Below are 27,638 nucleotides of genomic sequence, written 5' to 3'. Positions count from 1 at the left end.
CTTGCCACTTGCAATGACATGGATGGATCTGGAGGGTATTATGCTGAGTGAAATAAGTCAGTCAGAGAAAGACATGTATCATATGATCTCACTGATATGAGGAATTCTTAATCTCAGGAAAGAAACTGGGGGTTGCTGGAGTGGTGGGGGGTGGGAGGGATGAGGTGGCTGCGTGATAGACATTGGGGAGGGTATGTGCTATGCTGAGCGCTGTGAATTGTATAAGACTGTTTAATCACAGACCTGTACCTCCGAAACAAATAATACATTATATGTTAAAAAAAGAGAAGAAGGGGCGCCTGGGTGGCTCAGTCGGTTAAACGGCTGCCTTCGGCTCAGGTCATGATCCCAGGGTCCTGGGATCGAGTCCCGCATCAGGCTCCCTGCTCTGCAGGGAGCCTGCTTCTCCCTCTCCGTCCGCTTGCTTCTCTGCCTACTTGTGCTCTCTCTCTATCTCTGTCAAATAAATAAATAAAATCTTTAAAAAAAAAAAAAGAGAGAGAAGATAATAGGAAGGGAAAAATGAAGGGGGAAATCGGAGGCGGAGACGAACCATCAGAGACTATGGACGCTGAGAAACAAACTTAGGGTTCTAGAGGGGAGGGAGGTGGGGGGATGGGTTAGCCTGGTGATGGGTATTAAGGAGGGCACATATTGAATGGAGCACTGGGTGTTATATGTAAACAATGAATCATGGAACACTACATCAAAAACTAATGATGTAATGTATGGTGATTAACATAATAAAATTTTTAAAAAATGAAGAAAAAGGAAAAAATACTTTTAATCCTATGATATAAATCATACTGAATAGATTTCAGGATACCAGGTCCTAGATCCAGTGTTTGAAATTTCACTTGGGTTGGAAAGCAATTGATCACCATTGCAGAATTTACTCTGTGACACTTAGGGGCAAGACACTCTCAACCTTCTGAATTAATCAGGAACCTGGATATCTGAAGATCTGTTCAAGCCTACTTAAAACAAGCACAGACACCAGTAAATTGAGTATACTCATTCCTGAACACCTGTTAGGCACCATGCTGGCTACTTTTCACAATTGATCACTATTCCTCATAAGAATTTCATAAATTGTGGCAGACAGTATTTTTCAAGATGGATACAACAAAAGCTTTCACCCTACATACTCTTAAAACTATAACAGTGATGGGGCAACCTGGGTGGTACAGTCAGTTAGGTGAATGACTCTTGGTTTCGGCTCAGGCCCTGATCTCAGGGTCTTGAGATCGAGCCCCAGGTCAGGCTCCACATGCAGTGCAGAGTCTGTTTAAGTTTCTCTCTCCCTCTGCTCCTCTCCCCCCCCCCCACCCTCCCTTCTCTCTCTCAAATAAATAAATAAATAACAGTGACACTTCTCCGTCATGAGTTCGATTTATTTCCTGTCCCCTTGAATATGGGTGGACCTGTGATCCCAGAGCAAATTACACTATGTGACTTCCAAGACACAAAGGATGCTACAGCTTCCATGTGGTACTCTTTAGATCACTTGCTCTTGGAACGCAGGCAACATTCTATGAAAGGCCACAAATACACCTGGAGAGGCCACATGTAGGTATTCCGGCCAACTGCCCTGGATGAACTTCCAGCACTACCCACCGGACATAGGAGTGAAGAAGCCTTAGCAATGACTCCAGCCTTTGTTACTGTCTTATTTCAACAGCATGAGAAGCCCCAGGCCCAGTTAACTCACAGAGTCACGAGACATCATGGCAAAAATGACTATTATTTTTGTAAGCTCTTAAATTTTGAAGTGACTTGCTACATGGCAATAACTGGCAAATAAGCATGACTCTATTACACAGGGGAGTTAAGAGACAAACATCTGTATCACACAGCAAGTAAGAAGATGAATCAAAATTTTAACACACTTATGACATCATGCTTCCTCAAAGATATGTTTTATTTGTAAAAATGTATTAAAATAAATGTTTGACATTAATATTCCTGAAGAGGCCAAAAATAAGTTAAACAAGACGTACTACACCAAGTCTACGAAAAGATCCACTTTATAACTGATTACAAATAAGCCACCTGGCCTTTTTAAAGACTGTTACCCAAACAGATTAACTCAATTCCATGCAATAATTCTTTCCACCTTCATAAAACCACCAAGCCCCATAAAATGTGATAAACATGAAGTAAATGGGGGACATTCAGATATCCCCCCCTTTTTTTTTTTTTGCAGAAATTGACTCCACTTTTCTATCCTTTACAGCTGCACCTACAGAGCTATCTCTGGTAATCAAGAGACAGATGGGAAAAGTCCATTTCCAGCATGGCTGGTTAAACTATCTTTCATTTTTTTCCAGAAACTGTGAGTATCCTTGCCAAAGGTAAAAATGGGAATTTCATTCTACACTTTTGGATTTAGTTTATTTTTCGGCTTCTATCATGACTTTTAATTATAATGCAAAATTCAAGAATTTCACCTGCATTAATATATGAATTTCTTCACCCTTAAGCACTTATTTAGTGCTTATTCAGTGAGAAGGTGAGTGAAGGCTTTTTTTTAATATGAGCTATGTGTTAATTATTTCAGCCACCATATGAAGTAGAAATTAACTCCATTTTAGAGATGAGAAAACTGAGTCATAGAGAGAAAAGTGATATATTCAGGTCCCACAGAAAGTTATTACAATAGTAGGGCTAGAGTTTGAACCAGATCAGCTTCCTCTCACCCTCCTGTTTTCAGCTCAAGAGAAGGCTCTACTAATACTTTGAGCTACAGAATGCTCCTTTAACCTTATAAAATTTCCATTATTTTTAAAAATTTCAGGCCTTGTTTGTTTCCTTCACAGTATTTATAACAATTTATAGTTATTTTTAATTTGATTTTTTAAAACATTTTAGTCTCTTTTCCCATCTTTAAATTAAGCTTCAAGAAAGCAGGTAGCACTTCCATCCTATTCATTGAAAAACTCAAGAACTAGAAGAGTTCTGCTACATAGTCTATGCTCAATGCATGCTGATTGGGTAAATGAATAGAATCTACACCATTAATACTAGGATATCTGACTCAAAAATCTGACTCTAAATATAAGAATTTTGTATACCAGATATTGAAAAATTCAGAAACATTTCAGATAGTGTTATTTAGCCATGTGGGTCTTTTTCTCCCTTTTCCATTTTATAGATTAAAAAAAATGAAGGGTAAGAGTGTATTTGTTCCAAGTAATATTATTACCTATGTTCTTTCTAAAGTCCCCCACCCCTCCCAGTTTCAAAGTTCTACTTGGAAATCATCAGTGCATCGATCTTTAGAGGTAAGCTCAAACCTGACAATTCTGTTTCTAGGTCACTTGTTCAGTGACATCAGAAAGTATAAAGGCTTCCACGAAGAAGATCAATAGTGCTTTTAATCTAAGGAGTGCTCCCCACTGGCTGGCTTTGCACCCTCTGTCTGCCAATTCTTCCATACAATCTGTGTTCCAACTAAGGGACAAGTTGTATTGGGAGGGGCCAATGGCATGGGCAGAGTGAAGAATCTCCTCTTCCCCTAACTCCCCTGTACATAGAAACACTGGGACTAAAACCACCTACAAGTGCCTTTTTTTCTGTTTTAGAAGGAAGCATTGCTATATTCTACTTCGCATGGTTCCAAGATTATTTCTCAGCATCTTTAGAATTATAAAGTACATCCTTTTCCTTTGAATCCATTAACTCTTGGAGTCGCCAGGCTCTACACAGGTTTCAATTCAAAAGTTTGTTTATAAATCAGTTTAGAACCGAGGCTGTAACTTCGCATTGACCTGAATAAAATATAATAAGGTCCTCAGGTTGGACCACAAAATTTCATTTAACTCCCGATGTACTTAAAGTAGTAAGCATGATATTGGTGCCAGTTTTTGAGAAGCCACAATGTGCCTGGACCATGGAAGGGTCTTTATATAATTCATCTTACTTAATCCTCCTAACAGCAATATGAGTTAGATATAATTACCATAACAACACATGAGGAGATAAGGCCCAGAAAGGGCAAGAAAGTTTTTCAAGGCCACATAGCTGGAAACTGGCAGAGCTGGAATGGGAACTTTGGTCTCTCTGGTGCCAGACTCCGGGCTCCCTTCTCTTTGCTCAACTAGTACTTTCCTTCTCAAAAACTGGATGCTTCTTTGGGTAAATGTGGTTTCATTTTGAGGTTTCACAAATGAATGTTTCCCTGCTTTTGGAGTATCAAATGCAGGTCGCTGTTTATCTCAACTACTTTCAGGTAAGAGTGCAATTTCTGGCCTGGGACACAAATTCCATCAAGCCCTAAGATAGTTTAACATAAACAGCTGGCTACCTATACAATATCCATTTCCTTCCCTGTTTCCTAATAGAATCTGATTAGATTCAGGAATGACCATGTTCCATTTGGGTATGTGATTCAAGATGGCTGAGTTTTGACAGCTCTAAGCCAATCATGGTAGTATATTCTGTCTCCCCTTACTGGTTTAGACACAAGGATGTGGCATACTCCTGTCTGAAAAAATGTAAAGGAAAATATGCTAGGGAGCTTCAAGGAAATACTTCCTCATTCTTTTTTTTTTTTTTAATTTTTTTTTTAAGATTTTATTTATTTATTCATGAGAGACAGAGAGAGAGGGAGAAGCAGGCTCCCAAGGAGCAGAGAGCCCGATGCGGGACTCGATCCCAGGACCCTGGGATCATGACCTGAGCTGAAGGCAGACGCTTAACCATCTGAGCCACCCAGGCGCCCAATACTTCCTCATTCTTAAAAGAGGCATCCATTTAGATCATGATAAACGTGCATTAATCAATAGATGGTTTCAACAGCTGGGCAGCTTCTGGGGAAAAGATTAAAATTGTTTTCAACTTTGCAACTTGTGCCAGTTTTAGTAGAATTGAAGTTTAAAAAACAGAACCAGAAGAATCCATGAGAGAATCTGTTTAAAGCATCCTTTCGAGAGCAGAGCCCTTTATAAATATGACCTCTCTACTTCCAACAGAAAAGTTGTAAAATACAAGATTAAAGAATTCCTGGGCGCCTGGGTGGCTCAGTTGGTTAAGCGACTGCCTTCAGCTCAGGTCATGATCCTGGAGTCCCTGGATCGAGTCCCGCATCGGGCTCCCTTCTTGGCAGGGAGTCTGCTTCTCCCTCTGACCCTCCCCCCTCTCATGTGCTCTCTCTCATTCTCTCTCTCAAATAAATAAATAAAATCTTTTAAAAAAAAAGAATTCCCAAAAAACATGAAATAGTAATATTTTGAATGGAGAAAAACACCACAAATAAATTCAAAAGACAAGTAACAAACAGTAAAAATTATTTGCATTTCATGTCATGGAAAATGGCTAATGTATTTAATATATAAGTGATTCCTGAAAACCGATCAGAAAGACACTCCAACTGACAAAAATTGGGAACATTAAAATTTTCTAGAAATAGAAATCCTACTGGTTCTTATGCACATGGAAAGATGCTCAGTCTCTCTCAGAGTAAGGAAAACTGCAAATACTTACAATTTTATGAGCATGCGCACACACAGGGTGGCACAAACACAGTGGCAATTTCATGGTGCCATTTCATTTTAACTGACTTTTATCCTGTTGATTTTTCAATCATATTTCTGCATATCTTATAGTAAGAATAAGTTAAACAAAATTTGACATGCAGAAGTTTTGATGACACTACTTTCTTCAATCATTCAACTCCTAAAACATGCCATTTGGCGTAAGGCTAGTATAGATGTGAGAGTGTGCAAACTGGCATGTATGCATGAAAGAGGGAAAGAGCAAGAGGCAAGGAGAAGAAGGAGGAAGCAAACTGATGGAAGAGCATAATTTAAAGGCACGTTCTAAAGATCTAGATGTAAGGGGGAGCGTACAAAGGAGAAGTCATAGAGGAGACTGGCAAGGTTCACCAGATCTGAGAAAGTCTTGAAATCCAGGCTAACAGACAGGAAGGAAGAGATGCTAGAAATAATCCGCAGTGGAAATGGGAAGAAATGAAGAACCAATTAGGTATGAAGGAGTTCAGAAAGGAATCACACATGGCTAGATGGGTTTAAGCCTGGGTAGGAATAGATGTCAGAAGAGACTCCTAGCCTCATGGGCAATGATGAGGTCATCTTCAAAATATTAAAGTTGAGGTTATGGTAAGACATCCATGTGTGGAAATTGCCCGTCAGTAGGTAGATTAAATTGTAGAACTGGAGTAGAGCTGAAGCTCTGAGAAGCATGGATTATGTCTAAAAAGACACAAACACTGAGGGCATGAGCACTTTGTATGATGGGTGCCTCCTTTTCCTTCTAGTTTGTGATTATCTAAATGTCATTTCTAGCTATATACAGTGTGATCCACTGTATCTCCACCTAACCCTATACTTTATGTTTATCATCTAAAATATTTAACGATAACTCTGTTTTTCCAGACTTCAACTTTAACTATTTTGAAGATATGGTTCAAATATGATTTTCCTGGTTTTCCCCTTTGTTATTACAAAGGCTAATTTTAGTCTTTGATAAAATTATTACATTTGTAATGTTCACAGATTTTTTAATATGGAGGATGATTCTCTATAGTGTTTCTATATACTTTATGTTTGGTATCTCTATCTGAAATGTTCAGTTGTTTATTTCATAAATGCCTAAATAATTATTTATTTGTCCTATTGCTGGTAGGAATACCCCCAGGAAATTGACAGCTATTGCTCATCAGACAGTGAGGGGAAAAAAGGTGATTTATTTTTCTTTCCAAATGCTTTTCAGTATTTACAAATATTAAAAGACTAAGGAGAATGATGATGATTAGAGTGGAACAGACCCTCTGGTTGATGTGGCTGGGAGTCTGAAATAGTCAAAGATCAAACCTGTACTAGAAGTCATGACACCTGGCTTGAGTCCCAGCTCTGCCAGTTACTCAGTGCTTAACCAAATCCTTTATTCCGTTTAAATTTCTTGTACTTTAAAACATGAGTCTAATAAAATCATTCGACAGGCTCATTGTACTGGTCAAATGAGATATATAATCAAAAGTCTTTTAAAAACTGCAAATGTTAGTAAAAGATGAGAGGTGCCCTCTTTTTTGTTTGTGCCTCTTTTGCAAGAATGCTACGAGTAGGATTCCCTTTTGTTCTTAAAAGAATTGTAAGAGCATAAGCAAAGTATGGGTAACTTTCCAAGGCCTCATTCCTTTACTCTGTGAGCTATTAGAGAGAAGAAGACACTGTTTGTAGGTCAAAGTATTTATTAAATGAATGTGGACATCTGGGTCCTAAGCTGAGCAAGGAACAAAGATCAATAAGGCTTTTAGAGGCAGAAATATAGGTACGTCCTTCATTGTTTTTTTTTTTTTCTTTGTTTCTTTTTTCTTCTATGCTGTTTTGGCCTAAGGGTGCTTTCACAATACTTCTGGAGGAAGGAAGAAGCTCATGCACAGCCAACAAAGGAGAAAGGGAACAACTCGACCCTTGGGGCACCTGGGAAAAGCCCGGTGATACCAGTTTTGTTGTTAGCTTGCAGGTAATGGATGCCTTCCTCAGATTTGCATCCCAGGGTGTTAGACAGCAGAGGGCAGAAAACACCCTCCACCAAAGATGTCCATGTGCTAACCCCTGGAACCTGTGAATATGTTATACTATATGGCAATGAAGAATTAAGGTTGCAGATGGAATTAAGTTTGCTAAGCAGGTGACCTTAAAATAAGTAGACTTTCCTAGATTATCCAGGTGAGCCCAATTATGAGTTCTTAAAGGCAGAGGAGGAAGACAGAAAAGTAGGTCAGAGTGATATGATATGACAAAGACTTACCTTGCCCTTGTTATCGTTGAAGATAAAAGAGGATCATGAATCAAGGAATGGGGGCAGCCTCTACAAGTTGGAAAAAACAAGGAAATGGAATCTCCCCTACAACCTCCATAAGGAAGGCAGTCATACTAACACCTTGATTTTAGCCCAGTGAGACCCATTTTGAAATTCTACACTGTAAGATAGTAAATTCATGTTGTTGTAAGCCACTAAATTTGTGGGTATTTGTTACATCAGCAAGAGGAAACCAATATATAGATTCATTATCAGTTAGCAGGATGGGTTACGCCAAGAGAAATATGCTTTTGTCCATGTAGACATAAACTATTCAGTGTAGGTTTTTTAAGGGCCTCAATGCAGGTAGCCCCTCACTTTCATTCTCTTGAATCCACTCCAACCAGCAAAATCGTCCAAAAACCACACACTCCACTGGAATTGTTCTTATCAGTGTCAATATTACCTAGAATGAACATGTAACTTATTGGCCAAAATAGGAGTATTCAGAGTGAATGGAGGTGTTATTAGTAATTCCACTTTGATAACTGCTATATTATCAGAACTTCCCAGGGACCCTATCTCACTGACAATTCACTGGTTAATTTCCAATGTTATTTGAACTAATCAGCAATACTTAATGCTGTTAAATAATGTCCTCTCCCTGAAACACTTTCTTCTCCTGGCTTCTGGAATACCACACCCTTCTCCTTTTTCCTCTCCTCTTTCTGTCCATCCTTGTTATCCCCTTTGCTGGTTCCTTCTCATCTTTAAATACTGGGATCTCTTACTTCTCTGTACTTTTTTTCCTAGGTGATCTCGTCCAGGTGAATGGATTTAAATACTATCTATGTTGTTAATGACTTCCAAATTATCCTGAACTCTGATCTGCGAAACCCAGATTTATGTATGTATATTCAAGTCTCATGAGCATCTCAAGATTAACATATTAAGTGTAATACACCACATCAACAAAAGGAAAAATAAAAATCCCATGATCGGGGTGCCTGGGTGGCTCAGTTGGTTAAGCATCTGCCTTCGGCTCAGGTCATGATCCTGGAGTCCCAGGATCAAGTCATGCATTGGGCTCCCTGCTCAGCAGGGAGTCTGCTTCTCCCTCTGACCCTCCCCCCTCTCATGCTTTCTCTCTCTCATTTTCTCTCACACAAACAAATAAATAAAATCTTTAAAAAAAAATCCCATGATCATCTCAAAAAATGCAGAAAAAAACATGTGACAAAATTCAACATCCATTCATGATAATAACTCTCAACAAAGTGGGCACCGAGGGAACATACCTCAACATAATAAAGGCCATCTATGACAAGCCCACAGCTAACATCACACTCAATGGTGAAAAGCTGACTTGTCAGGAACAAGACAAGGATGCCCACTCTCCCCACTTTTATTCTCTGTAGTACTGGAAGTCCTAGCCAGAGGAATTAGAGAAGTAAAAGATATAAAATAAATTCAAATAGAAAAGAAAAAATAAAACTGTCACTATTTGCAGATGACATGATACTATATACAGAAAATTCTAAAGACTCCACCAAAAAAAAAAAAATCAAAAAACTGTTAGAACTAATAAATTCAGTAAAGTTGCAGGATATAAAATCATACAGAAATCCATTGTGTTTCTATATACTAATAACTATTAAAGAAAAATGAAGAAAAGAATCCCATTTACAATCACATCAAAAAGAATAAACTAACAAGGAATAAATTTAACCAAGGAGATGAAAGACCTGTATACTAAAAACTATAAGACATCGATGAAAGAAACTAAAGAGGACACAAATAAATGCAAATATATTCCATGTTCATGGGCTGGATGAATTAATATTGTTAAAATGTCCATACTACCCAACGCAATCTACAGATTCAATGTAATCTGTATCTCAGTTCCAATGGCATTTTTCACAGACTAGAACACTTCTGAAATTTGTACAGAATCACAAAAAAACCTTAATAGCCAAAGCAATCTTAAGAAAGAAGAATAAAACTATAGGCATGATACTCCCTGATTTCACACTCTATTACAATGCTATAGTAATCAAAACAGTATGGTGCTGACATAAAACAGACACACAAATCAATCGACAGAATAGAGGCCCCAGAAATAAAGCCATGTATATGTGAACAATTTAAGACAAAGTAGTTAAGAATATACACTGGGGAGGGCGCCTGGGTGGCTCAGTTGGTTAAGCGACTGCCTTCGGCTCAGGTCATGATCCTGGAGTCCCTGGATCAAGTCCCGCATCGGGCTCCCTGCTCGGCAGGGAGTCTGCTTCTCCCTCTGACCCTCCTCCCTCTCATGTGCTTGCTCTCTCTCATTCTCTCTCTCTCAAATAAATAAATAAATAAATCTTTAAAAAAAAAAAAAAAAGAATATACACTGGGGAAAAGACAGTCTTTTCAATAAATGGTGTTGAGAAAACTGAAGAGCCACATGCAAAAGAATGAAACTGGATCACCATCTTGCACCAGACACAAAAGTTAACTCAAAATGGATTAAAGACTTGAAGATAAGACCTGAAACCATAAAATTCCTAGAAGAAAACAGAGTCAGTAAGCTCCTTGACATTGGTCTTTGTGATGATTTTTTGATTCTGACTCTAAAAGCAAAGTCAATAAAAGCAAAAATAAATAACTGGGACTACATCAAACTGAAAAGATTCTGCACAGTAAAGGAAACCTACCATATGGGAGAAAATATTTGCACATCATATGTCCAATAAGGGATTAATATCCAAAATATATAAAGAACTCATGCAACTCAATAGCAAAAAAAAAAACCCCAACAAATAATAAACAATTAGGTTTAAAAATGGGCAGAAGATCTGAATAGATATCCTGTCAAAGAAGCCATACAGATGGCCAACAGACACATGGAAAAATGCTCAACATCACTAATCATCAGGGAAATGTATATCAAAGCAATGAGCTATCACCTCACACCTGTTAGAATGGCTATTACTAAAAGACAAGAGATAACAAGTGCTGGTGAGGATGTGGGGAAAAGGTAACCCTCATGTATTGTTAGTGGGAATGTCAGTTAATGCAGCCACTATGGAAAACAGAATGGAAGTTGCTCAAAATATTAAAAATAAAACAATATGATCAAGTAATCACACTTCTGGGTATTTACCAGAAGAAAATAAAAACCCTAAGTCACAAAGATATATGTACCCCATCACTGTAGCTTTATTTGTAACAGCCAAGATATGGAAACAACTTAAATGTCCATAGATGGATGAATGGATAAAAAAATGTAGTATATATAAATACAATGGAATATTATTCAGCTATAAAAAAAAGAATGAGATCTTGCCATTTGCAACTATATGGATGGACCTAGAGGCTATTGTGCTAAGTGAAGTAAGTCAAACAAAGACAAATACTGTATAATCTCACATATATGGACTCTTAAAACACACACACACATACACACACACACACAAATTGACAGAGAACACATTGGTGGTTGCCAAAGGCAAGGGGTGGGCGCGGGCAAAATGGGTGAAGGGGGTCAAAAGGTACAAATGTCCAATTAAAGAATAAATAAGTCATGGGGATATAATGTACAGCATGGGGACTATAGTTAATAATACTGTATTGCATATTTGAAAGTTGTTAAGAGAATAAATCTTAAAAGTTCTCATCGCAGGAAAAATTCTGTAACTATGTATGGTGACAGATGTTAATTAGACTTATTATAATCATTCTGCAATATATATAAATATTGAATCAAATCATTATGTTGTACATATAAAACTAATACAATGCTGTATGTCAGTTATACCTCAAATTTTAAAAATTAAAAAATAAGTAATGATTAACATGTTCAAAAGTGAGCTTCTAACCTTACTCCCCAAACTGTTCCTCCTATAGATTATCCTATCTCGGTTGGTGGCAACTCCTTTCTTCCAACTGCTTAAGTCAAAACCTTGCACTAATTCTTGGTTCTTTGAATTCTTTCATAACTCATACCCACTATGTCATGTGCAGCATGATCTTGATGCAATGGTGGTCTCCAATTCTGCTCCCAGGTATGCCATCCCAGAGATCATGAAACAGAAAGGCTCACTGACCAAGCTGTTATGTTCAAATCCCATCATTTACTAAATAATTTTAAAGCATATAGCAAGAAGCAAGAAGAAAGAAATGGGGGGCAGGTAATGCAATTAGGATAAGGCCAAACAGTGTGAAGGACCACACTATTTAAATCTCAGCTTGTGCAATGTTCATATATTTTGCTCTGTCCATCTTTCTGGATCGTGGTGCAGTGGGCAGAACCAGAGGTGACATCTGAGGGAGGGGTACAATAGACAGAAGGTGCCTAAGGCCACCACATATACTTGCTTTACTAGAGAGATACAGGGACAAGCATACCTAGCCCATAGCTGTAGCTTATTAGTCTGCAAAAGAGCTATGGGAATTATTTGCATTTTTTATGTAGTACACTTGGGAGACCATAATGAGACCATACCGAGTATTATCAGTAGGTACCCAATTTAGGAATGATGTAGGTGACATGATCGATCATACCTTATGATTTGGTCTTTTCATTTCTTTCTATTCACTAGTTACACTCGTGTATTCCATTATTTATTCTCTATTTTTACCATGTGTAATAGGTTAAGTTACTATCTATAATTAATACACATTGTTACTTATGTCTTCCTTATCAAAGCTCTTTTTTTAAAATTTATTATCATTTTTGGCTTTTTATGTTTTTATTTTAATTCTAGTTACTTAAAGTGCTATATTACTTTCAGGTGTACAATATAGTGATTCAACAATTTCATACATCACCCAGGTACTCAACTCATCAGTTAAATTTAACACATGGGTTTCATAAACTACTAGTTTACTTATGATTAATGCTTAATGCCTCTTAGAAATTTTATCTATCCCCTTTAGTTTTTTTAATAACACAAATATTGTCTAAGAATACAACAAAATGTGTTCTACATTGCATTAGCAAATCCTGTAGGTTGTCCAAAACATTATCTAGAATTCAATTACGATGCATCATGCTCATTGATAGAACCATCATAAAAAAAAAGTGTGGAGTTTCCTCAAAAATTAAAAAAAAAAAAATAGAACTACCATATGACCCAGTAATCCCACTTCTGGGTATATATCTGAAGAAAATGAAAACAGTATCTCAAAGACATATCTGCACTCCTATGTTCATTGCACCATTACTCACAAGAGTCAAGATATGGAAACCATCTAAACATCCATCAACAGATGAATGGAAAAAGGTGTATATATACACAGTGGAATATTATTCAGCCTTAAAAAGGAATAAAATTCTGTCATCTGTGGTGTGCCTGGGTGGCTCAGTCCATTAAGGGTCCAACTCTTGATTTTGGCTCAGGTGATGATCTCAGGGTCAGGAAATTGAGCTCCACACTCAGAAGGAGTCTGCTTGAGATTCTCTCTCTCCCTCTCCCTCTGCCCCTCCCCCACATTCTCACACTCTCTCTAAAATAAATAAATAATTATTTTAAAAAAATTCTGCCACCTGTGACAACAATGGATGAACCTGAAGGACATTATGTTAAGTGAAATAAGTCAGATACAGAAAGACAAATATTGCATAATCTCTTTATAGATAAAATCTAAGAAACAAAAATAAGAACAAAGTAATGCCAAACTCATAGAAACAAGAGAATGGTAGTGTCACCAGGGGTTAGAGAGAAAAAGTCATAGGGAGTTATTGCTTAATGGAAAGTGAGTTTCCATTTTGCCAGATGAAAAGAGTTCTGGAGACAGGTGGTGGTGGTGATGGATGTACAATTTTATGAATGTACTTAAAACCACAGAACTGTACACTTAAAAACATTGTAGGTAGTAAAGTTTATGTTAAAAAATTTTTTTAATGGAGGGAAAAAGAAAAAGAATCCAGATCCAATTCTCTCTCATATGCTGAGTGGATTATTGCAATAGCAATCTAACTCGTTTCCTTGGTTCACCCTTGCTCCCTTTAGTCTATTCCCCACATAGCAGCCATGTTGAAATAATACAAGTTTATATCACTCCTCCAATAGCCTTCCATCTCATTGGTAATAAAAACCAAAGTCCTCACCATTACTTACCAGGTCTTATGTGATCTGGTCTACCGTTACAGCTCAGCAACATCTCCCAGCACTGTGCCCTCCCTCCTATCTTTCCTTGAGTAGTCCAAGTATCCCCACAGCTCAGGGCTTTTGTACCATCTATGCTTCCTCCTCAGAGGTTGGTCTTCTCCAGAGACCCATACCTCTTTTCAGTCTTTACTCAAAATTTACTTTTTCTGACTACTCCAGTTGTCACATACTGCATATTCTACTTTCCTCTTTTATTTTTTTCTTTTTACCACTAACTATTGTAATTACTACTGAATTTTGCTTTACTTTATACATATTACTAGCATATTATCTGAAATATTCTTTCACTTATTCATAATGTTTATCTTATTCATATTTTGACTCTCCCATAAGCCTATGCTCTCCATTAGGGCACAAATTATTTTGTAAGTTTGTTTATTGATGCACCAATTGGTGGAACCAATTATTATATGATATTGGTTGCAATATCATATAATAATACCTGGCACATAGTAGGTGATTAAAAATTAAGTATTAAATGATTACAGGGGCACCTGGGTGGCTCAGTCAGTTAGGCATCTGCCTTTGCCTCAGGTCATGATCTTGAGGTCCTGGGATTGAACCCCACATCGGGCTCCCTGCTCAGTGGAGAGTCTGCTTCTCCCTCTCCCTCTGCTCCTCCCCTCTGCTCCTGCTCTCTCTCTCTCTCAAATAAATAAATAAAAACTTTTAAAAAATGATTACATAAATGAATACTACTCTATGTGTGAGTAATCCCGTGTGTGTGTGTGTGGGTGTAGAGAGAGAGAGAGAGAGAATTCAGTGTTAGTATGAAGAACATTAACTTGGGGTTAGATAAATCCAAACATGAATCCAGGCTCTGCCACTTACTGGTTAGGCTTTGAAATTTTGATTAAACTACCCAATGTAAAAGGAGACAAAAGTCACTCTAAGCTGAGAGAACCAAAAAAAGCTAAGATAGGAAATTGTTTGGCACTTATGGAAGACAGCAAGTGATTTAATTTGGTTGGAGTAAAGAAAACATGAAATAGACTACTGTGAAATAAACATGAAAATATAAATAGATAATAGATCATGGAGCTTCTTGATGAAATTTAAGAGAGTGGACCTGTTATAAAGGCAAAAGGAAGTGAAGAAAGTTTTGTGAATGATATTGTTGACGTTGTTAATATGGAAATTTAATCTGATTTAGAGGGGACTAAGATAAAGATAGTGACATTGATTGAAAAGGTATTTCTGTAATCCAGAAGACATGTATTGAGGGCCTAAATCAGAGGACATAACATCAGGGACATAGCTTAATGGAGTAATTTTGTAAAGAAGGAAATGACTTTGCATGTCTCATTAATGAATACCAGATCAATAAAGAGACCAAAGAGTACGATGTCACATATTTAAGTATCAATGACTGCTGAGTAATATTCTCACTTACATATCAAAAAGGGACAAGAAATGGGTTTGTGAGCAATGAAACAAAGTTACCTTCAGGACATACCAGGTTTAAGAAATCAGTGGACATCTAGGTATAGATACATGCCAAAGAGTTGAAAATGAGTTGGAAATGTGGCTGTAACTTAAAAGACACTGAAAGTGGGTAAAAACACAGATCACAACGGTCATCCGAATACAGCTTGAAGCCAGGAGGTTAAATCATATTGATAACAGGGAGACTATAATACATGGCTCAAGGGATCTTTCATGAAGTTCTTATGCAAAGGGAGTTAGAAGAGAAGAAAGCCAGATAGTAAAAGAGATACAGAACAGAGATGGAGAAGAAGCTAATGAGTCTAGAAGCTAAGAGAAAAGTTATTTCAATTATGATGGAAAGCCTGAAAGCTGAAAAGATGACATTGGATTTGGTGATGAAGTATAATTATTTGTGGACTAAATAAATGAATAAATAAAGCATAGACTATTCTACAGAAGGTGATAAATGAAAGAGTCACATAACAGTATATTAACAAGATAAAGTGGATTGATGTGTTTCAGAAGAGGTGACATACACTAGAGGAGTTTTAAGCAGGGTTAGGCTCCAGGAAAGAAACAGAAACTGAAAGTGAAAAAGATACTGAGTATTTTTGATATAAAATTAGGAGTAGAATGAGAGGCATGATCAAAGTCATAAAAATAGGAATTAAGTAAAACCATAAAAAAAAATGTCCTCCATCCAAGGATGGATGGCAATAAAGTGATATACAATGAGAGAAAGCCAGAGGTTCACACCAGATAGTATTTCTTCTTGGCAAATTATGAGAAAAACTCATTTATAAACAGGGATCCTGAGGTAGGTCGACTACTTCACCCCAATAGATTTTCAAACTGCAAAGAGTATAAATCGGATTTTTCAAGTTTAGGACAGATGGGGATAACTGATGATTCTAATATATTGGGAACTTTTTAAAAAAAATATTTTATTTATTTATTTGACAGAGAGAGAGAGAGCACAAACAGGGAGAGTGGCAGGCAGAGGGAGAGGGAGAATCAGGCTCCCCACAGAGCAAGGGAAGCCCGATGTGGGACTCGATCCCAGGACCCCGGGATCATGACCCGAACCGAAGGCAGTCGCTTAACTAACTGAGCCACCCAGGCACCCCAATATATTGGGAACTTTTAAGTAATTCACAGAATTTCTGCTTTCCATAGCGGACAGGCACCCACGTAGCTTGCTTTCCTATTATGGAAAACTTCACCCCCTTTGCAGACCACCAAGTAAACCACTTGAATGAAACTCTCTAATGGAGTCCGGTGTGGTCTTGAGTTCATTTGAAGTGGATCAGATACAACCTGTAGGGGGCAGTATAGGTTCAGCCCCTCTGTGAAACGCTTCAGAAAAAATTTTTCTTAGTATATCGTTAAGACATAAACTTATCAAACTAACTACATGTAACATCATCTTCTGATGTGCTTCCTTTAGAAACAGGCAGAATATATCATTCCTCATCAATTGTAATTCATGCTTCTTCTTTTCTAAAGGACACCATCAGGTTTATTTCAATGGCTTATGCTAAATAAAACAGGTAAGTGAATTTGCTGAATATTTTTATTTTATGACACATTATATATTTTGTAGTATTTATACAAAGATAGAATAAACAAATAGAGTCTAGCAAAATTAAGTCCACTTATAATTACTTCATTAAGGAGTCATAACTGAGCAATGCCTTAATGGGGTTGGTAATGAGGTAAAAATGTGCCACCAGAAGAGGCATTGGAGAAAAACTTCTGGAAAAGGCAGCTCAATAAAGTGATAATGAGGGGGAAAAAGAACTCATCTCCTTGTCTTGACTTATGCTCCTTTATTTTAGGATGCACCCCTATTCTTCAAGACTTGGAGGTTTCAATGGGAGGATGGTGATGAAAAGAGTCCAGACAGTCAGGCAGTCAGGAGGGTGCGAGGGAGGAGGAAGAAGAGAAAGAGAAGGGCAGAAAGAGGAAACTTCAAATGTGGATAAAAATAGCATCTCCCACCTCTCTGAAGTTGTTATAAGGATTTCCTTAGTTCATATAATGTGCACACTTGGCATAGAGCAACACTCAGTAATGAGTGGCCCAACTATTTCTATTTACTGATAATGAGAAAACTGATTAAGTTTCTTGTTCAAGATTATACAATGGACCTTTGTAAAAACATGGATATAGGAATTTAACTGAAGATGAGGCTGAGTCACACAAATGTTCTCACCCAGTCTCCTTTGTTCAGCTTTGCCAGAAAGCTAGCCAAGGATAGAGGGCATAAGTATGCCCTGAAATATGCTTCCCCGGGGGAATCAGTGAGTGCTAAGAATTTTCAGCCTTATGCACAAATCAACTGTGCAAAATAATCACTAATTAAATACAACCACTATTGTAAAAAATCAGTGAGCCTCTAAACATGTACACTTTTTTCACCATATAGGATCAGGTCTATAATTTCTAAATTCCCATTCATAATGTAGTTCTGACAAAAGTCACTTCCTTAAGAACTTTCAAATTGCTCTACTAAACAAAATAGTTTTCTTCTAAAAAGAAATTCTAGCAAATCTCACAAATCAAGCACATTTCATTTCCATGCTCTAACATAAACCAGGCTGTAATTTCTTGTATTTTTAGGTTTCCTACAATACCGCAATAATGGAAAATTCCACTGAGAAGACTCTTTATGCGGAAAGTACGAAATGGTGCATAGAATCTGACTGGTGCAGGAGTGACAGACTTTCTTGTACAAATAGTACAGAGCATGTTATATACATGTTTAAATTAGCCAAATTAAAATGTATCATATGAAAAAGCTTACAGTTATATTTTCCTTTCATTTTTGGGGGGGGAGGGGCAGAGGAAGAGGGCAAAAGAGAATCTTAAGCAGGCTCCATGCCCAGCACAGAGCCGGATGTGGGGCTCAGTCTCACAACTCTGAGATCATTACCTGAGCTGACATCAAGAGTCAGACCCTTAACCGACTGAGCCACCCAGGTGGCCCTGTAGTTATATTTTTCTTAAATAGAGTATAAATATATTTTATAGAATGAAAATATAATAAGAACATCTATATAGAGTGTATGTTTCCTTTAGGTATCAGGTACCTAGAAAAATCTCGCCAAGTAGTGTGACCAGTGAATTTCATCCATTTTCCCATTCTTTTAAAAATTACATATTTAAACCTTTAATGATGTTTTCGTATAACTATTGGTAGCCTTTATAAAAGAGAACCTTACAGGTAAATTATATAATGAAAGCACACACCACTATTCTAAGAATCCCCATTCATGAAGAATCAACCCATGTTAAACCTAGGGAAATCACAATAACGAAACAGCATCATGTGAGAACATCTAATACAACTGGGAATAATGAAACTGCTCCTGACGAAGGAGAAAAAAGGCACTGCAAAATTCAAACGAAAGCCATGTCAGGTTATCCTCGAGGAGGAAGTTCTTTGGTTTGTAGAACAGAGAGTAAATGTTGACAGACCTGTGAAGGAAGTGGGCTCCGTGTGGGGTCAGAGGTGGCGACATAAGCAGCCTGAGTGTAGGCATAGCTCTTGAACCGAGGCTTGGGAGAGGAAGGAGTTCGTTCATAGCCCTGTGCTAGACTGACTGTGATCTGCAGAGTAGGGTTACCGGGAAGGGGACAGAGGGGAGGAGGAGACATCATAAGTAACCCTGGAAGGACTGCTTTCCCACACACTACAAAAACAAACGTTAAATGGAAACAGTGAGATGAAAAGTTTAATTTGAAATGCACATAGTGCTATTGCAAACTGGTACACTTGCACAATTCTGGTGCTCAATGTCATGGTGGAGAGCAGGTACTCAGGGAAGGGATGAGGGCGGGACTTAACTATAAGGATTCCATACTGACACAGCTCCAGCACTCCTATGGGATGGTGCTCTTCAATCTGGCAAAAACAGGCATCCAAAAGCAATTTTCTCTGAACCCAAAGTAAACAAAACCAGAATTCATCAGGTCAAGTTCCTGGAAAGGACTGGAGCTTTCATAAGCAAAATACAGAACTAGTGCTTTAGGAGAGTGAGAAAATTAGGCCTAAGATTAGCTGTCCACACCTTCAGAAGGAATTATGCTAAAAGCTTTTTTTTTTTTTTTTTTTTTAGGCTTTTTCATCATTGTTTGTGTCAAAGAAAGTAAAAGAAAACACCCCAAACAGCCACTCTTGGGAGCAAGAACAAGCCATGTAATAAAAGAATCCCACTAAATCCTGGACAATCATAAAAATCTTTATCACATGTATTCTCCCTTCAACTTTTATTTAAAGTATTATAAACTACTTTTATCAAAAATGTTATCTTGAATAATCAAAATTTGTTAATACATCAGTAGGTTGCCACTAAAAATAAGAAAGTATTATTAAACAGAGTACTTGCCTTTGCTCTTGCTCTCTTTGTTCTTTACTCTCATTGACAGAAAGTTTCATACATATATGAGTCTATCTTTTATTTTAACTCATTTTACACAATGGAAATGCAATATACTGTCTTCCATATTTCTATAACATAGTGCATATCAACAGCAGAGTATTTTAATAATGTGCTTTGAAAACAATATTATGGTCCATTATATCAGTTAAAATTCAGAAGGCTTATAGAGTTTCTCTATCTATAGGTAGATATATATATATACACATACCTACACACACACACACACATTATGCTATGTAGACATATATTTGTGTGTAGGTATGTGTATATATATACACGTTATGCTATATAGACATATTTATCATGTATTTATCATACATATAATAGATATGTATGTGTATGATGACTAAAAATGCACATACGATAGAAAATATCATTGATATTAAGTACTCTTTTGATACTTTACCTGTTGAGAATAATGCATTTGATGATGTAATTGAAAATGTTCTTCTCTTGTAACTTTTGATGGCCTTGGCAACATTTCCACTTCCTGGATGGCTTCAATGCTCACTTGTTGAGGCAAAACTTGGAAGAGTGATGTGATATACATCAAGATGGACTTCTTATCTGGATAAGTGGTGGCAATATCTGTAAGCACATTAACACCCAACATCTATTTTTGGTTTCTATATTTGAGTCTCTGAAAGGCGAATGAACAAATAAATGTTACAGGAAGAAGACACATTAATGAGTACTCGATTGCCCATGAATCTCCAGAGACTAATTAGAACATGATAATCACGCCGAAAATGGCCTTCCAATTTGGCAGACCAATGAGAGGAGCCCTAAAGTTAATTTCTTTTTTCCTTGTTCACATAAAAACTTCATTCCATAATACTTTTTCCTAAGTCAAATTGCCAAACTGGCCCAACTAAGAGAGTGGTTTTCATTAGATAAGAAACACAATTAAAGATTATATCTTCCTTTCCATGGAAAGCTATATTAACGTGTCAATTAAAATAGTGCATTGGTAATTAAACAATTACACAAAAGAGCTTAATGCCTTGGCTTCCAGTAAGGAAAGCTTGCATCATCTAATCAAATTTTTGCTGGTGATTAAGTATGTAAAGAGCAAAATATGTCTCTGTGTTGAAATGAACCATGTATTTCCACAATAACAATAAAATAAAACAACAATATACCATATGTATATGATTTGTAATATTCCTTAGGTATATTAAAAAACATTTGTTTACATTTTTGGTACATCTGTTAAAGTCAGATGTTACCTTCCTTCTCAGACTCTAGAGATAAATTTAAAAGTCCTTCACATAAAGTTGATCTGACATTATGTCCTTTGCCATATCCAGGGAATGAAAGAAACCCAGTATTTAAAGTCAATAATAATTTGTAACAACACACATAGTAAGTGGCAGCTCCTTCAAAAGGTTATTTTGCAACTTGGCATTACAATTTACCCACTGTGTTCATTCCAGGGAACCAAGATATAAAAATAATCCTTTATGTGAAGTGTATCATTAATCCCAGAAGTGTTAAAACATAAATCCTGGCAGGAGGCCAAGACAACTCTGCAGCAATGTGCCAGGCATTTTTCTTGCTATAAATTTATCTTAGCTTAGCTAGCATTAAAAGATCTTTTTTATGTTAAATATGTATATTCTGGTCAGGTGTTCTGATCACGAGTAAAAAAGCCAAGAGTCAAATCTCAAGCCCACTAACATAAAAGGAGGTTGAATAGGTAACTTAGTCAATGCCTTCACAAGTAGCAGGAATGTAATTATTTAGAACAATTATTTTTTAAAAAGATTTATTTATTTGAGAGAGAGAGAGAGAACGTGCGTGTGTGAGTGGGGGGAGGGGTAGGAGAGAATCTCAATCAGACCTCCCTCTGAGCACAGAGCAGGGCTCCATCTCATGACCCATAAGATCATGACTTAAGGAGAAACCAAGAGTCATATGCTTAGCCAACTGAGCCATCCAGATGCCCCTAGAACAACTATTTTTTTTAATATATATTTGAAATATTTTATTTATTAGAGAGAGAGAGAATGAGCGGGGGAGGGGGGTGAGCAACAGAGCGAGAGGGAGAAGCAGACTCCCCATGGAGCAGGGAGCCCGACGAGGGGCTTGATTCCAAGACCCTGGGATCATGACCTGAGCCAAAGGCAGACGCTTAACCTACTGAGCCACCAGGCGCCCTGTATTTTTTTGTTTAAATATTTTTAAAAAGAGCTACAAAGGGGGAAAAAGTTAATAGTCCTTGGTCTGCTTCTATCCATAGTATAATAGAGTACTTCTCAATTTTTAATGTGCATATGAATCACCTGGGGACCTTTTTCAACTTGGACTCAAATTCAGTAGGTCAGGGGTAGAACCTGAAGTTCTGCATTTCTGACAAGCTGGCCAGTGATGATGACGCTGCTGACTTGAAGACCACACTCTGAGTAACAGGGTTGAAAAATATTACACAGGAAGCAGACTGCTCTATCATCTGCCACTTCATTGTTTGGCTTTTTTCCCCCAAAAGATACTTAACTGGACACTTAAGTGCATAAGGCTGAGAGGTACAAAGTGATACAATACATATTCTCTGCTCCTTTATTATAATTATTACCCAACAAACGGTGAAGGTTAAGTTTTTGCAAGTATTTTTTTAGGAAGAACTAAAGAATACTTTGTACATAAGTACTGCCTTTCTAAAAAAAAAAAAAAAATCTGGGGCGCCTGGGTGGCTCAGTCGGTTGAGCGACTGCCTTCGGCTCAGGTCATGATCCCGGAGTCCTGGGATCGAGCCCCACATCGGGCTCCCGGCTCGGCGGGGAGCCTGCTTCTCCCTCTGACCCTCCCCCCTCTCATGCTGTTTCTCTCTCGCTCGCTCTCTAATAAATAAATAAATAAAATCTTTAAAAATAAATAAATAAATAAAAAATCTTACTAACTTAGCTTTGAAATTGTGAAGACTAAAATATCCCTTTCATTTGATAACTGTTTTTCAAGTGTTCTTTGTATGGTGGATACTACACTTCTTCACCACATTTTGAACCTCTAAAATGTTTTCTTCTTTCTCACTAGGAAGTAGTCAGTTGTATATGTAATGAGCATAATTTAGAATTCTGTTTATTTTTAGTATTAAGTAAAACTATGCTGTGAGAAAGGCACTGAATTAAAAAAAAGGTTGATCCATTACCATTTACTGCTATATTATACATAAACACATGCATGGATATGTTTAGCCTCAAATATATGTCATGATAAAAATAAAGGTAAAAATAAATTAAGAATTATTTCTATTACCCCAAGCAAATGTCAAAAATTATAGTGCATTTTATCTACATAAAACATCTTTCGGATGGCAGCAAATATTCATAAATATCAATCATCACAAAAATATACACTATTTGACCAAATTATTGACATTTTTACCCCAATCTATTTGCTTCCCATCTCTGAGGTTGTGTGGATTCAGCTGTACCAGCAGGTGGAATCCGATATTTCTTTTCTTAAAGAAAGGAACTTAGATATTTTAAAATATGTTAATTCACTTCAACATATATGTGCCAAGAGCTATTTTATTTACAATATTTTAACAGAGTATCCAGGAGATTAACAAGATAGAGAATTCATGGATTCTTCACAATTTGGAATAATAAAATAAATAGATAATAGGAAAAGTACAAAATAATTGCATTGCTGAACAGAATTTAAAATGTGTTCCTCTAACTGGCACAATCAGTGCTTAAGTAGATTCAGAGAAAGGAAAAAATTATATATTACCAGGGGACCAGAAAAGTCTTTATAAATAGGAAACCTAATAAGTAGGTATAGGATTTCATTGGCTAGAAATGGGGGAATGAGGAAAGGTATTCTAGGCAGTAGAAAAGCATGAACAAAAGTGCAGCAGTAAGATATTAGAAACATCCCAGGAATAGTGCCTTTATGTGTCTTATTCACAGACAGGAGAGTAGTGAATAACAAGATACAATGGGTACACTATCTCTGAAACACTGAGAGATCATCAGTAACAAACTAGAAATTTTGACCTTGGTTCAGTAGTTTGGACAGTGACTACTTTTGAGCAAGAGTGTGACAGCACTGAATTTTTTGTAAAGTAAAACTGTTAAGTACAGAATGGGACAAAAGAGAAAAACAACTGGAGGGAAGTAGGAAGCTAGGACCCGATCCAGATAGGAGGTGTTAGAGAAATAAACTAGGCTTTGTAATGAAAACAAAAAGATGGATGATAGAAATTCTAAGATAGGTCCAAAATGACTTCATTCTATTTCCAATCATTTACTTCACAGTCTTTGAAAAGAACTATATATAACATTCTGTCTAAGCCCTGAGGGTACAAAGATGAATAAACTTTGAGTAAAATGGAGGAGGAGGACAGATGGAGGGAAATGCTTGTTTTGTAATCACAGTAACAAGTAGCCACCAACACAAGTTTCAGACTCATTTAATTAATTAACAATTACCTGCCTATATGGTCTTGATCATGATTCCTCAAGCCAGCCATTGTCAACCCTTTCCTTCTGAAAGTTGGCTAATCAGAAATGAACTCACCCCAATGAACAAAATTCTAAATGCCAACCAATTAACAGTGGTATCACCTGATTAACCAACCATGCTTCTAAAGGTCACATCAACCTATTCACATCGAATGCTCACAGATCTCTTGATCTCCCAGTTTTCCCCAAAACCTAAGAATACTCTGTTTTGAGAGACTGGTTAACCAGCATAGTTCCCTCTTATTTAAGTAAGCGATACACTCAGCTTTGTGTTTTCATTCCAAATACCTAGTAATGGTTTCATCATTTGATAAAATTCAACGGATAAAACTCACTTACAAATTTAAAATTAACGTTTTTTTTTTTTTTTTTAAGGAGAACATGATGGAAAGAAAGAATGAACAATTCTGAATCTGGATTTGGATTTTAAAAATCTGTGCCTAAATGTTTATATCTATAAAAAGACATCCTTAACATCATTTACTTCTGTTTCCTCATCTGCGAGATAAAACCAGAGTCCCAATCTCACCATGGTGTTGTGAAGGTCAAATGTATAATGTTTAGAAACGACTGTAAACTTAATTAGACTCAGATACTGTTCCTATATTGCAATTGTTGTTTTTTGTGTTATTAATATAAAACCAGATCTAGTTGTAGGAGACCATTAGTACTACTAATGGGAAGCCACAGGAAGCTGTTAGGAAGGAAACATCATTCATCACTTATGAAATATTCACAAAGCAATGATAATGTGCCATAGAATATGCTTAGCCTATGTTATATTATAAGTATTCAGTGGATGAGCCCCCAACAAATAATTATGGACTGTACAATGTACGAGAATTCAAAAGAAATGTCATGACTTGGGGATGATCCTCACTTAGGATCAATAACTGCAGCTAGGCCAATGTCTGGAGACTTTGTGAACACCTAAATATTGGTTGAGAAACTGAGTATAGTAGTTAAAGCCATAGAAATTAATGAGAATTGTGTAAGACAGCAACTGACTTAAAACATAATGTTATAGATAATGAGTACTATAGCATTTGAGGAGGGTGAGAATGATGGGATATGATTTACATTTTTTTATTACAAGACATTAAAATGTATGAAGTAAAAGAAGTGGCTGTACTCCCAAAATAAGAACTTACAATTTTATGAAAGTAATCTTTGTACTAAAACTCTACTGTATAACGGGTTTGTTGCTGCAGAAACTTAAATTAATAATTTCTAATCGAATCTTTAAAGACATTTCAGAAGGAAAATGTTGCAAACTTATAAATACTGCTAGAATGTTTTATTTTATGAACAACAGCACTGATTCTGATGAGTGTTTCTACACTCATCAGAATTTTGATACTGAGGGATATAATGAATGAATAAATCATTCACTGAAATTCCATTATTTTTCAAATGAGGAAATTGAAACCCACAGTAGTTTGATGGAAATTTCAAAAGTTGTCAGAATTAAAGTTAGAGCCCAGTCAGGGCATCACACTTCTCAGTACCTTACCTTCATTCTTGTAGAAAATGTTATTTTAGTGCATTTAAAAATCAAGTATCAGGGCACCTGGGTGGCTCAGTCAGTTAAGCGTCTGCCTTCAGCTCAGGCATGATCCCAGCATCTGGGGATGGAACCCCGCATTAGACTCCCAGCTCAGCGCGGAGTCTGCTCCTCTCTCTCCCTCTGCCTCTCCCCCTGCTGGTGCTCTCTCTCTTGCTCACTCTCTCTCTCTCCAATGAATAAATAGAAATAAAACTCTAAAAAATAATAAAAATAAAAAAATAAAAACCAAGTATCTCAAAGCCATCTAAAGGATGACCCTGTGATCCATGTGGTTCTATTTTTTTTTTTTGAGAGAGAGAGAGAGAGAGGAGTAGGAGGGGAGGGGCAGAGGGAGAGGGAGAGAGAGAATATTAAGCAGGCTCCATGCCCAACATGGAGCCTGACTCAGGGCTCAATCTCACAACCCTGAGATCATGACCTGAGCTGAAATCAATAGTCAAACCTTTAACCAGCTGAGCCACCCAGGCATCCCTGATTTCTATTTCTAATAAAAGAGGTATGACAAGAGTAAATATACATAAAAATACAACTTTGGTAGTAATCAAATTCAAATTAAATAAAGATGTGTGTTTTAAATTATATTCTTTTGCCTATCACATTATCAAAGAATGACAGAAGAATAACCACCAAAGTTGTAGAGGCTTCGGTGATTTGGCCAAACTCCTACTTTGCTGGAAGAGTATCAGTTGGTTCCAAATGTTATGAAAAATATTTTGGCAATGTCTACTAAAACCTTAAAAACAATCATATTCAATGACCCAGTAATTTTCCTTCTAGGAATCCACCACAAAGAAATAACCAGAAATTTAAATGATGATTTATGTAAACCTGATGTAAAATTTAAGCACTATTTACAATATAAAAAAACCTTTTATACAAAAAAGAAAAAAAAATCAAACCATTCCAAGTGGCTTAATAGTTAGAGAAGTAGAAATGATCAAATATGTCATTGTCTATGAGTAGTACAAAGCCATTCAAAACATTGCTTTTGAAGACTTTTTTAAAAGATTTTATTTATTTATTTGACACAGAGAGAGAGCACAAGCAGGGGGAGCAGGAGAAGCAGCAGGCTCCCCGCTGAGCAGGGAGCCCGATGCGATGCAGGGCTGGATCCCAGGACCCTGGGATCATGACCTGAGCCAAAGGCAGATGCTTAACTGACTGAGCCACACAGGTCTCCACTTTTGAAGAATTTTTGATAAAATATGAAAAGAAATTCTTTATAACATCAAAAGAATAGAATGTATAAATTATGAAGTACATAATAACTTTACAGAAAAGACTAGGCAAACATACTTCAAGACATTAGTGAAATGGGTATGTTGGTGGAACTGAAAATAGTTTTCCTTTTCTCTTTTGTCCTATCTGTATTTTCTGCACTCTCCACTCAGCACCCACGAATTTTATAGTTAGATAATATAGTCTATATTATAATAAAAGTATCTGTAAAGATCAAAAAGAAACAATAAAAACAGCGTTGCACAAAGTTTTCATGCAGCATGCCCTCACCCTAAAAAAGCCAATGCGAATGAGTTGGTCAGGAAACTGGTGCCTTCAACAAAACTGTTCTTATCTTGGGCAATCAACCTCCAGAAAGTCTGATTAGCCAGCTATCAGACAAAACCTTGAAACACCTCTGGGAAATCTCAACAAGAGGTTCCACTGCCTTAAACCTCAGGTCAGTTTTTTGCCAGGAGAAAGGCAGAAATTGAAAGAGCGGATTAAAATGCATATCCTCACACAATTCACAGCGCTCACCATAGCACATACCCTCCGCAATGAGTGCTGTGAATTGTGTGAGATGGTG

At 37.0% G+C, this 27,638-nt stretch overlaps 1 protein-coding gene across 1 annotated transcript in view; it reads right to left on the bottom strand.

Moving 5' to 3' along the window:
• DMD (dystrophin) overlaps positions 1-27,638 on the bottom strand; it is a 2,077,064-nt gene that overhangs the window by 1,536,930 nt on the left and 512,496 nt on the right. The window contains exons 8-9 of the mRNA XM_021677947.1: positions 20,202-20,383; positions 18,831-18,962 (exon numbers count right to left, since the gene is read on the bottom strand). Of these exons, the coding sequence (XP_021533622.1) occupies positions 18,831-18,962; positions 20,202-20,383 (314 nt within the window). The remainder of the gene's footprint in view (positions 1-18,830; positions 18,963-20,201; positions 20,384-27,638) is intronic.

The sequence above is a fragment of the Neomonachus schauinslandi genome, chromosome X (assembly GCF_002201575.2).
Source record: "Neomonachus schauinslandi chromosome X, ASM220157v2, whole genome shotgun sequence".
NCBI lineage: Eukaryota > Metazoa > Chordata > Mammalia > Carnivora > Phocidae > Neomonachus > Neomonachus schauinslandi.
The sequence above is the reverse complement of the archived record's forward strand: the minus strand, read 5'-3'. Positions and strand labels throughout refer to the sequence as shown.